This window comes from Sorghum bicolor, chromosome 6, assembly GCF_000003195.3.
Source record: "Sorghum bicolor cultivar BTx623 chromosome 6, Sorghum_bicolor_NCBIv3, whole genome shotgun sequence".
Taxonomy (NCBI): domain Eukaryota; kingdom Viridiplantae; phylum Streptophyta; class Magnoliopsida; order Poales; family Poaceae; genus Sorghum; species Sorghum bicolor.
In genome coordinates this window covers 20746107-20758221 of record NC_012875.2, presented here as the reverse complement: position 1 = coordinate 20758221, position 12115 = coordinate 20746107, and the positions used below count along the sequence as shown (strand labels likewise).

Genomic DNA, 12115 nt, shown 5'->3' with positions numbered 1-12115 from the left:
TCCTTAATGATTTGTGTCATATGGAATCTTGCTTCGGATCATTTAGAGACAGTGTTAGTTTTGGAAGAAGATATGTGCACGATTTACGCATATTGCACCATAGGCTAAGAAACCATTTTAGACGAACCCAATGGTACTCGTAGTTGAAGAGGCTCAACTGGAGGCTCAATTTGGTGTTTTCAAATATAGTACTAATCTTGATGCAAGATAGTTGCATAGTTTGCATGCAACGTACCATATGTTAAGAAATCAATTTGGACGCACCCAATGGAACTCCTAGATGACGTGTGTCAAATAGAATCTCGCTTTGGTCTGTTTGGAGACAATGTTAGTTTCGGTGCAAGATAGGTGCATAGTTTGTGCATAATGCACCATAGTCTAAGAAACCATTTTTGACACACCTGTTTCTACTCCTAGATGAAGAGGCTCAAGTGGAAGCTCGGTTCGGTCTGTTTGGAGATAGTGCTAATCTTGATGCAAGATAGGTGCACGGTTTGCATAGAACATACCATATGCTTGGAAATCAATTTGGACGCACCCAATAGAACTCCTAGATGACGTATGTCATATGGAATCTTGCTTCGGTTTGTTTGTAGACATTGTAAGTTTTAGTGCGAGATAGGTGCACAGTTTGCGCCTAATGCACCAGAGTCTAAGAAACCATTTTGGTTGCACTATTTGGTACTTTTGGGTGAAGAGGCTCAAGTGGAAGCTTGGTTCGGTCAGTTTGGAGATAGTGCTAATCCTTATGCAAGGTAGGTGCAGGGTTTGCATGGAACATACCATATGCTTGGAAATCAATTTTGATGCACCTGATGGAACTCCGTGACAACGTGTGTCATATGGAATCTCGCTTCGGTCCATTTGGAGACATTGTTAGTTTCGGTGCAAGATAGGTGCACAGTTTGCACCTAATGCACCATAGTCTTAGAAACCATTTTGGACGCACTTGTTGGTACTCCTAGGTGAAGGGGCTCAAGTGGATGCTCGGTTCGGTCTGTTTGGAGATAGTGCTAATCTTGATGCAAGATAGGTGCACGGTTTGCGTGGAACGTACCATATGCTTGGAAATCAATTTGGACACACATGATCGAACTCCTAGATGATGTGTGTCATATGGAATCTCACTTTGGTCTGTTTAGAAATATTTTTAGTTTCGGTGCAAGATATGTGCATGGTTTGCGCCTAATGCACCATAGTCTAAGAAACCATTTTGGAAGCACCTGTTGGTACTTCGGTGAAGAGGCTCAAGTGGAAGCTCGGTTTGATATGTTTGGAGATAGTGCTAATCTTGATGCAAGATAGGTGCATGATTTGCACGAAACATACCATATGCTTAGAAATCAATTTGGAGACACCCAATGGAACTCCTAGATGACGTGTGTCATATGGAATCTTGCTTCGGTCCGTTTGTAGACATTGTAAGTTTTATTGCAAGAGAGGTGCACAAATTGCGCCTAATGCACCATAGTCTAAGAAATCATTTTGGATGCACTATTTGGTACTCTTGGGTGAAGAGGCTCAAGTGGAAGATTGGTTCGGTCAGTTTGGAGATAGTGCTAATCCTTATGCAAGGTAGGTGCATGGATTGCATGGAACATACCATATGCTTGGAAATCAATTTGGATGCACCCGATGGAACTCCTTGACGACGTGTGTCATATGGAATCTCGCTTCGGTCCATTTGAAGACATTGTTAGTTTCGGTGCAAGATAGGTGCACAGTTTGCACCTAATGCACCATAGCCTAAGAAACCATTTTGGACGCACTTGTTGGCACTCCTAGGTGAAGGGGCTCAAGTGGATGCTCGGTTCGGTCTATTTGGAGATAGTGCTAATCTTGATGCAAGATAGGTGCGTGGTTTGCACGGAACATAACAAATGCTTGGAAATCAATCTGGACGCACATGATGGAACTCCTAGATGACGTGTGTCATACAAAATCTTGCTTTGGTCTGCTTAGAGACAATCTTAGTTTCGGTGGAAGATAGGTGCAAAGTTTGCACATAATGCAGCATAGGCTAAGAAACCATTTTGGACGCACCCGATGGTACTCCTAGGTAAAAGGCTCAATTGAAAGCTCGGTTCGGTCTATTTGGAGATAGTGCTAATCTTGATGCAAGATAGATGCACGGTCTGCATGGAACGTACCATATGCTTAGAAATTAATTTGGACACACCAGATAGAACTCCTTGATGACGTGTGTCATATGGAATCTCGCTTTGGTGTGCTTAGAGATAGTATTAGTTTCGGTGCAAGATATGTGCACGGTTTGCGCCTAATGCACCAAAGACTAGGAAACCATTTTGGAAGCACCTGTTGGTACTCCTAGGTGAAGAGGCTCAAGTGGCGGCTTGGTTCGGTCTGTTTAGAGATAGTGCTAGTCTTGATGCAAGATAGGTGCACGATTTGCATGGAACATACCATATGCTTGGAAATCAATTTGGATGCACCTGATGGAACTCCTTGATGACGTGTGTCATTTGGAATCTCGCTTCGGTCCATTTGGAGACATTGTTAGTTTCGGTGCAAGGTAGGTGCACAGATTGCACCTAATGCACCATATTCTAGGAAACCATTTTGGACGCACTTGTTGGTACTCCTAGGTGAAGAGGCTCAAGTGGATGCTCGGTTCGATCTGTTTGGAGATAGTGCTAATCTTGATGCAAGATAGATGCATGGTTTGCATGGACATACGATATGCTTAGAAATCAATTAGGACGCACCTGATATAACTCCTTAATGATTTGTGTCATATGGAATCTTGCTTCGTATCATTTAGAGACAGTGTTAGTTTCGGTAGAAGATATGTGCACGATTTACGCCTAATGCATCATAGGCTATGAAACCATTTTAGACGCACCCGATGGTACTCGTAGTTGAAGAGGCTCAAGTGGAGGCTCGATTTGGTCTATTCGAATATAGTACTAATCTTGATGCAAGATAGTTGCACAGTTTGCATGCAACGTACCATATGTTAAGAAATAATTTGGACGCACCCAATGGAGCTCCTAGATGACGTGTGTCAAATGGAATCTCGCATTGGTCTGTTTGGAGACAATGTTAGTTTCGGTGCAAGATAGGTGCATAGTTTGTGCATAATGCACCATAGTCTAAGAAACCATTTTTGACACACCTGTTTGTACTCCTAGATGAAGAGGCTCAAGTGGAAGCTTGGTTCGGTCTGTTTGGAGATAGTGCTAATCTTGATGCAAGATAGGTGCACGGTTTGCATAGAACATACCATAGGCTTGGAAATCAATTTGGACGCACCCAATAGAACTCCTAGATGACGTGTGTCATATGGAATCTTGCTTCGGTTCGTTTGTAGACATTGTAAGTTTTAGTGCGAGATAGGTGCACAGTTTGCGCCTAATGCACCATAGTCTAAGAAACCATTTTGGTTGCACTATTTGGTACTCTTGGGTGAAGAGGCTCAAGTCGAAGCTTAGTTCGGTCAGTTTGGAGATAGTGCTAATCCTTATGCAAGGTAGGTGCATGGTTTGCATGGAACATACCATATGCTTGGAAATCAATTTGGATGCACCCGATGGAACTCCGTGACAACGTGTGTCATATGGAATCTCGCTTCGGTCCATTTGGAGACATTGTTAGTTTCGGTGCAAGATAGGTGCACAGTTTGCACCTAATGCACCATAGTTTAAGAAACCATTTTGGACGCACTTGTTGGTACTCCTAGGTGAAGGGGCTCAAGTGGATGCTCGGTTCGGTCTGTTTAGAGATAGTGCTAATCTTGATGCAAGATAGGTGCACGGTTTGCAAGGAATATACCATATGCTTGGAAATCAATTTGGACGCACATGATGGAACTCCTAGATGATGTGTGTCATATGGACTCTCACTTTGGTCTGTTTAGAAATATTGTTAGTTTCGGTGCAAGATATGTGCATGGTTTGCGCCTAATGCACCATAGTCTAAGAAACCATTTTGGAAGCACCTGTTGGTTCTTCGGTGAAGAGGCTCAAGTGGAAGCTCGGTTTGATATGTTTGGAGATAGTGCTAATCTTGATGCAAGATAGGTGTATGATTTGCAAGGAACATACCATATGCTTAGAAATCAATTTGGAGACACCCAATGGAACTCCTAGATGACGTGTGTCATATGGAATCTTGCTTCGGTCCATTTGTAGACATTGTAAGTTTTGGTGCAAGATAGGTGCACAGTTTGCGCCTAATGCACCATAGTTTAAGAAATCATTTTGGATGCACTATTTGGTACTCTTGGGTGAAGAGGTTCAAGTGGAAGCTTGGTTCGGTCAGTTTGGAGATAGTGATAATCCTTATGCAAGGTAGGTGCATGGTTTGCATGGAACATACCATATGCTTGGAAATCAATTTGGATGCACCCGATGGAACTCCTTGACGACGTGTGTCATATGGAATCTCGCTTCGGTCCATTTGAAGACATTGTTAGTTTCGGTGCAAGATAGGTGCACAGTTTGCACCTAATGAACCATAACCTAAGAAACCATTTTGGACGCACTTGTTGTCACTCCTAGGTGAAGGGGCTCAAGTGGATGCTCAGTTCGGTCTATTTGGAGATAGTGCTAATCTTGATGCAAGATAGGTGCGCGGTTTGCATGGAACATAACAAATGCTTGGAAATCAATCTGGACGCACATGATGGAACTCCTAGATGACGTGTGTCATACAAAATCTTGCTTTGGTCTGCTTAGAGACAATGTTAGTTTTAGTGCAAGATAGGTGCAAATTTTGCACATAATGCAGCATAGGCTAAGCAACCATTTTGGACGCACCCGATGGTACTCTTAGGTAAAAGGCTCAATTGAAAGCTCGGTTCGGTCTATTTGGAGATAGTGCTAATCTTGATGCAAGATAGATGCACGGCCTGCATGGAACGTACCATATGCTTAGAAATTAATTTGGACACACCTGATATAACTCCTTGATGACGTGTGTCATATGGAATCTCGCTTTGGTGTGCTTAGAGATAGTATTAGTTTCGGTGCAAGATACGTGCACGGTTTGCGCCTAATGCACCAAAGTCTAAGAAACCATTTTGGAATCACCTGTTGGTACTCCTAGGTGAAGAGGCCCCAGTGGAGGCTTGGTTCGGTCTGTTTAGATATAGTGCTAGTCTTGATGCAAGATAGGTGCACGATTTGCATGGAACATACCATATGCTTGGAAATCAATTTGGATGCACCCGATGGAACTCCTTGATGACGTGTGTCATTTGGAATCTCGCTTCGGTCCATTTGGAGACATTGTTAGTTTCGGTGCAAGGTAGGTGCATAGTTTGCACCCAATGCACCATATTCTAGGAAACCATTTTGAACGCACTTGTTGGTACTCCTAGGTGAAGAGGCTCAAGTGGATGCTCGGTTCGATCTGTTTGGAGATAGTGCTAATCTTGATGCAAGATAGATGCATGGTTTGCATGGACATACGATATTCTTAGAAATCAATTAGGACGCACCTGATATAACTCCTTAATGATTTGTGTCATATGGAATCTTGCTTCGGATCATTTAGAGACTGTTAGTTTTGGTAGAAGATATGTGCACGATTTACTCCTAATGCATCATAGGCTAAGAAACCATTTTAGACGCACCCGATGGTACTCGTAGTTGAAGAGGCTCAAGTGGAGGCTCGATTTGGTCTGTTCGAATATAGTACTAATATTGATGCAAGATAGTTGCACAGTTTGCATGCAACGTACCATATGTTAAGAAATCAATTTGGACGCATCCAATGGAACTCCTAGATGACGTGTGTCAAAAGGTATCTCGCTTTGGTCTGTTTGGAGACAATGTTAGTTTCGGTGCAAGATAGGTGCATAGTTTGTGCATAATGCACCATAGTCTAAGAAACCATTTTTGACACACCTGTTGATATGGTCACGCCTAGGGATAGCGTGAGACAAGTCGTTGTGGCCCGATCTTCTCGTAGGATTCGCGAACTTGATAACTTGTCGCTGCGTGACCTGGTGAAGAGGCAGTGCACCGCGAGGCTGTCCACGCGACGAACTACCGAGACAATCACCCTTCCACGTACCGACAAACAGCCCACGCAATCACGCCGTATAGACGTGAAGGCACAAACTGGATGAACCGCAGTTCGGCGTTCTACAACTCCCTCAGGAATCGAAAGAACAAGTTTTGCAAGCCTCTCAAGACTCACGCATAAACGAAACTCCACGAGTTTGTGTATTCTGAATTTTAACCAAGCAAGATGTGTCCTTTCATTGTCTAGTACAAGAGATATATATAGATAGGGGCGTTCAGCTTTGAATACATGACAGCATGCACATCCACTAGTGGATTTCGTGGCTAGTTCGCGCGTCTTCTCAGCTTCTGGCAGTAGTTACTAAAATGAGCATAACTCTTTATTGGGAAGTCTAAATAATGAACCGTTTGATGGGCTGCAACATAGACTTAAAGATGCTTTCATCCATCTGTAGAATGCCACGTAACTCCTTGTATTCTGTCCGTGGTGATGCTTGGAATTTGTACCATGGGTCAGCCATCTAGCTTCTGGTTGCCTTCTCATGCAGAAGTAATGAACCACCATTTTATTTATGCACACGATAGGCTTCTTGGTTCAGATGTCCAAAGGCTTGAATCCATCTTCATCCCATGCTGGTTCATACCCTCCATCATTCCTAAGGACATTGAAACAAGAACTCAAAAGTATAGGATCATTCAACATAAACTGATTATTAAACATAAGGTTAGCGTTCACCTGAGAATGAATTTCCTTCTCCAATTGTTTAGCTCTACTTCTTGTAATTGGACCACTTATATCAAGTGGAGTTTCATTTGAAGATGAATGAATGCTAGGGATGTCCTCATCAGCCTCCCCCTCTTGAGAAGGAGTCGTCCTCGACTCAGGCTCACCAACAAATGGAAGCAAGTCTTTGACATTGAATGTTGGACTAACATTGGAATATTCAGGTGGCAGCTCAATTTTGTATGCATTATCATTTATCTTTTTTAGAACCTTGAATGGACCATCACCTCTAGGTGATAACTTACTCTTACGTTGTTGGGGAAATCGATCCTTGCGTAGATGCAACCACACGAGGTCACCGGGCTGAAATGTAACCTTCTTCTTACCTTTGTTCGCTTGCTTTGCATATTGTGCTGATTTCTTCTCAATATTTCTTCTTGTCTCATCATGTAGCTTCTTGATAAAGTTGGATCTCTTCGCTGCATCCAAGTTAACTTGTTCCTGTAATGGTAAAGGCAAAAGATCCATGGGAGTATGTGGCTTAAAACCATAAACAATTTCAAATGGAAAAAAATTTGTTGTGGAATGTAGTGCCCTATTATAAGCAAATTCGACATGTGGAAGACATTCTTCCCACTGCTTCAAATTCTTTTTTAGCACGGCACGCAGCATGGTGGACAGGGTACGGTTGACAACTTCAGTTTGCCCATCCGTTTGTGGGTGACAAGTGGTGGAAAATAACAACTTCGTGCCAAGTTTAGCCCATAATGTCTTCCAAAAATAGCTCAGGAATTTTGTATCTCGGTCTGAAACAATAGTCTTTGGCACTCCATGTAAACGAACAATCTCCCTGAAAAACAAATCAGCAACGTGTGAAGCATCATCGCTCTTGTGACATGGAATAAAATGTGCCATTTTTGAGAAGCGATCAACAATAACGAAGATAGAGTCCCTCCCCCTCTGAGACCTTGGTAATCCCAAAATAAAATCCATGGATATATCTTCCCAAGGTACAGTTGGGATTGGTAATGGAGTATAGAGACCATGGGGATTAAGGCGGGACTTAGCTTTCAAGCAGATTATGCAGCGCTCGACATGTCGTTGAACATCACGTCGCATATGTGGCCAAAAGAAATGATCAGAGAGCATGTCCAATGTCTTTTTGATGCCAAAATGACCAGCTAAGCCACCAGCATGTGCTTCCTGTAAAAGAACTTGACGAATCGAGCAGGCTGGAATGCATAGTTTGTTAGTTCGAAATAAAAAATCATCATGTACATAATACTTGTCCCAGCCTTTTCCAGCAATGCAATGAGAGAAAGGTTCTTTAAAATCAGAATCAGTTGCATAGAGTGTTTTAATGGATTCCAAACCAAGCACTTTTGTATCTAATTGTGTAACCAAACCACACCTTCTTGACAAAGCATCTGCAACAATGTTATCTTTACCACGCTTATGTTTAACAACATACGGAAATGTTTCTATGAACTCGATCCATTTAGCATGTCTACGATTCAGTTTGCCTTGACTTTTTAAATATTTCAAAGCTTCATGATCAGAATGGATGACAAATTCTTTAGGTAACAAATAATGTTGCCAAACTTCCAAAACTCGAACTAAGGCATAAAGCTCTTTATCATAGACAGAATAATTCAGATGTGGACCATTTAACTTTTCAGAAAAGTAGGCAATAGGTTTACCTTCTTGAAGTAGCACACCTCCAATGCCAATACCACTTGCATCACATTCAATCTCAAAAGTCTTACCGAAGTTAGGTAGCTGCAGCAGTGGTGCTTCACAAAGCTTTCTTTTTAACTCTACAAAGGCTTGCTCTTGGTCATCTCCCCATTTGAATGGAACATCCTTCTTTGTCAAGTTGTTAAGTGGTGCAGCGATCGTGCTGAAATCTTTAACAAATCGTCGATAGAAACCTGCAAGACCATGGAAACTTCGAATTTGGCTCATATTTGTAGGAGTAGGCCAATCCTTTATTGCCTTAACCTTCTCTTCATCAACCTGGATGCCATCTGCAGTCACAACAAAACCAAGAAAAACAACACGATCTGTGCAAAATGTGCACTTAGCAATGTTGGCATACAATTTCTCTTCCCTCAAAACAGCAAGTACTTGATGGATATGATCAAGATGTTCATCAAATGATTTGCTATAGATCAGAATATCATCAAAATAAACAACTACAAACTTGCCAATGAAAGCTTGTAAAACATGATTCATTAAGCGCATAAAAGTTGAAGGAGCATTTGTCAAGCCAAAGGGCATCACAAGCCATTCATACAAGCCAAATTTGGTTGTAAATGTTGTCTTCCAATCATCACCAATTTTCATGCGAATTTGGTGATAGCCACTGCGTAAATCAATCTTGGTGAAAATAGTTGAGCCGCTCAATTCATCTAACATGTCATCAAGCCTAGGAATGGGATGGCGATATCGTACAGTTATAGCATTAATGGCACGACAATCGACACACATGCGCCAAGATCCATCTTTCTTAGGGACCAAAAGTACTGGAACAGCACAAGGTGATAGAGATTCACGAACATACCCTTTGTCCAAAAGCTCTTTTACCTGTCGCTGAATTTCTTTGGTTTCTTCAGGATTAGCACGGTAGGCTGGACGATTGGGAAGAGAAGCTCCAGGTACCAAATCGATTTGATGCTCAATACCACGGAGTGGAGGAAGGCCAGCTGGTACCTCATCAGGAAAAACATCTTCAAAGTCCTGTAAGAGATCAAGAACAGCACTAGGCAGCGATGAAGGTAAATCGTTAGTTGAAAGTAGGACCTCCTTGTGCAAGAGCACAAAGAATGGGGCTGTGGTGTTCCTCACTTCTCTCAAATCACTCCTGCTCACAAATAAGCACTCATTTTGGTGGTGGTGTTTTGTAGTGGAAAGAGGCTTTATGTGGCTAGATTGGTTAGAAGTCTCTCCCTTACTAGTGTTGGCAGCCTCACTCAATTTTCTTTTGTCAGATTCTTCTTTTTTCATGCGAGCCACATCTGAAGCATAGATCTCTTCTGGAGATAATGGAACAAGAACCACCTTCTTGTCGTTGTGGATGAAAGTATACTTGTTAGACCGCCCAAAGTGCACCGAATCCACATCAAACTGCCATGGACGACCCAACAGCAAATGGCATGCTTGCATGGGTACAATATCACAATCAACCTCACCATGATAGTCACCAATGGAGAAAGACAAACGAACCATGGATGAGACCTTCACTGTCCCTGAATTATTCAGCCACTGCATATGGTAAGGGTGTGGATGGCGGCGTGTTGGTAGGCCAAGCTTCTCAACAAGCAAGGCACTAACAATATTATTGCAGCTCCCACCATCTATGATGAAACGACACACTTGACCTTTCACTTTGCATCGGGACTGAAACAAATTATGACGTTGTCCTTGTTCAGCAGCAACAAACTGAGTGGAAAGAACTCTTCTAACCACCAAATAAGGAGATGATCTATTCATTTTAGAAGGCTCCAAATCAGGAAAATCAGCAAGCAACTCATCAAAATCAGCACTAGTAATCTCATTAGAATATGGAGAAATAACATCTTCTATCATGTCACTGGGAGCAAAAGTTAGAATAGGTTGAATAGCTAAACAATTCAGACCTAGCTCAAAAGTACCATCCTCAGCTGAATACTCACAAGTGTCAAGAGTATGATCTGCAAAGACATTGTGAAACTCGTCCTCCTCTTCACTTTGTGAATCATATGAACCATCAGCAAGGGCAATAATCGTACGACGATTGGGACATTCAGCTTGCTTATGCCCATGACCACCACACTTAAAACACTCAATCTTGCTTGTATGCCTTGGGGCTGCAGTAGCAGAGGAGCTGGACTGAGTAGAGCTTACAGCTTTGCCTTTGGAATCAAAATGTTTGGAAGAAGTTGCACGAGATGTAGGTGTGTGCACCCCTGACCCGTGCTGCTGTGACTGGCGCCATGAAGTAGCACTATTATGAGCTGAAAATGAAGCACGATCTTTATAAGATCCAGCAAGTTGTCGTTCTGCCCTTTTTGCAAAATGTACCAACTCAGTGAGACATGTGTAGTTTGTCATATCCACTTTATCAGCAATGGGCTTATTGAGGCCAACCAGAAATCGAGCCATTGTGGATTCCTCATCTTCAGTTATCCCTGTACGAAGTAAACACATTTCCAATTCTTGAAAATATTCATCAACAGTACGAGTACCTTGCACAAGACGTTTTAGCTTCAAATGTAGATCACGAGAGTAATATGCAGGAACAAAACGACGTCGCATTTCCCTCTTCATGTCTTCCCAAGTAATACGATCATGTCCAGCGCGTCAGAGTTCAGTACACACTTGATTCCACCAAGTGATTGCATAGCCTGAAAACTCAATTGCAGCAAGCTTTGCTTTCTTGACAGGAGGATAAGGATACAAATCAAAGATCTGTTCAACCTTAGTCTCCCACTCAAAATAATCATCAGCACTTTCTTTTCCATTAAATTTTGGAATAGACACTTTCACTTTGCTTAAACCATCATCATCAAGGCGACGGTGGCGGTCACGATAACCACGATGGGCACCATGGCGATGATCATCCATGTCAGACAACATATCATCATCACCATCATAATCTCGTCCACCTTGAACAGGAATGCGCCGAGCACGACCAAAATTAAGAAGACCATGACCACGCCCGCCACGTCTACGACCAGCGGGACGACGCGGTGGCTCATCCTCCTCGTCAATATCATCATCCTCATTTGGTGGCGGTTCTCGACGTGGTATGTTCAATTGGAGAGTTTGGAGCTGCTGCACCAAATCATTCATTTGTGTACGCAACTCCTGAAATTCCTCCACCGAAACAGCGGCACCATCTCCACGTCCTGCCATGTTAGTAGAGAAAAAAAAAAGGACAATATATATGTGGAATCACTCCCTCACCACTTACAAAACAAGTTCTTTCTCTCCCTGAAAAGAGCAAGAACCGGGGCTGCGATCTGTAGGGAAGAGTGATTGTAACAGCGACGACGGTGCAACAACTCACGGTGCTTTAAGTGGAGCTTGGTGGGGTAATATGTTAGTGGAATGCACTGAAATGTAGTGATGCAAAACCAAATAATAATCCAAGAACAGAAGTCTAAGTTGCTGAATATAAAGGAAAGGATGCACAAAGAAAGGAATGAGTGGATAGATGATCACCAATTTGCACCAACCGAAAACTTGTTGCTGCCCAAACCCCTTTTTGGTGTGCTGCACACAGTTCTCTTTTTGTTTTTCTTTTTTTTTCTTTCTTGCTTTTCTTTTTTTTCTCTTTTTTTTTGGAACAAAAACTCGTTTTCAGTCCATCTTTTGACCCATAGACATCTTTTCTTTTAACCTCTGTGTCAAACGCAGC

At 42.4% G+C, this 12115-nt stretch overlaps 1 protein-coding gene across 1 annotated transcript in view; it reads right to left on the bottom strand.

Annotated features, from left to right (window-relative positions):
• LOC110436431 overlaps positions 1-11610 on the bottom strand; it is a 112079-nt gene extending 100469 nt beyond the window's left edge. Inside the window, exons 1-5 of the mRNA XM_021463530.1 lie at positions 11074-11610; positions 8680-10959; positions 8163-8589; positions 7890-7928; positions 6752-7301 (exon numbers count right to left, since the gene is read on the bottom strand). Coding sequence (XP_021319205.1) covers positions 6752-7301; positions 7890-7928; positions 8163-8589; positions 8680-10959; positions 11074-11610 — 3833 coding nt within the window. The remainder of the gene's footprint in view (positions 1-6751; positions 7302-7889; positions 7929-8162; positions 8590-8679; positions 10960-11073) is intronic.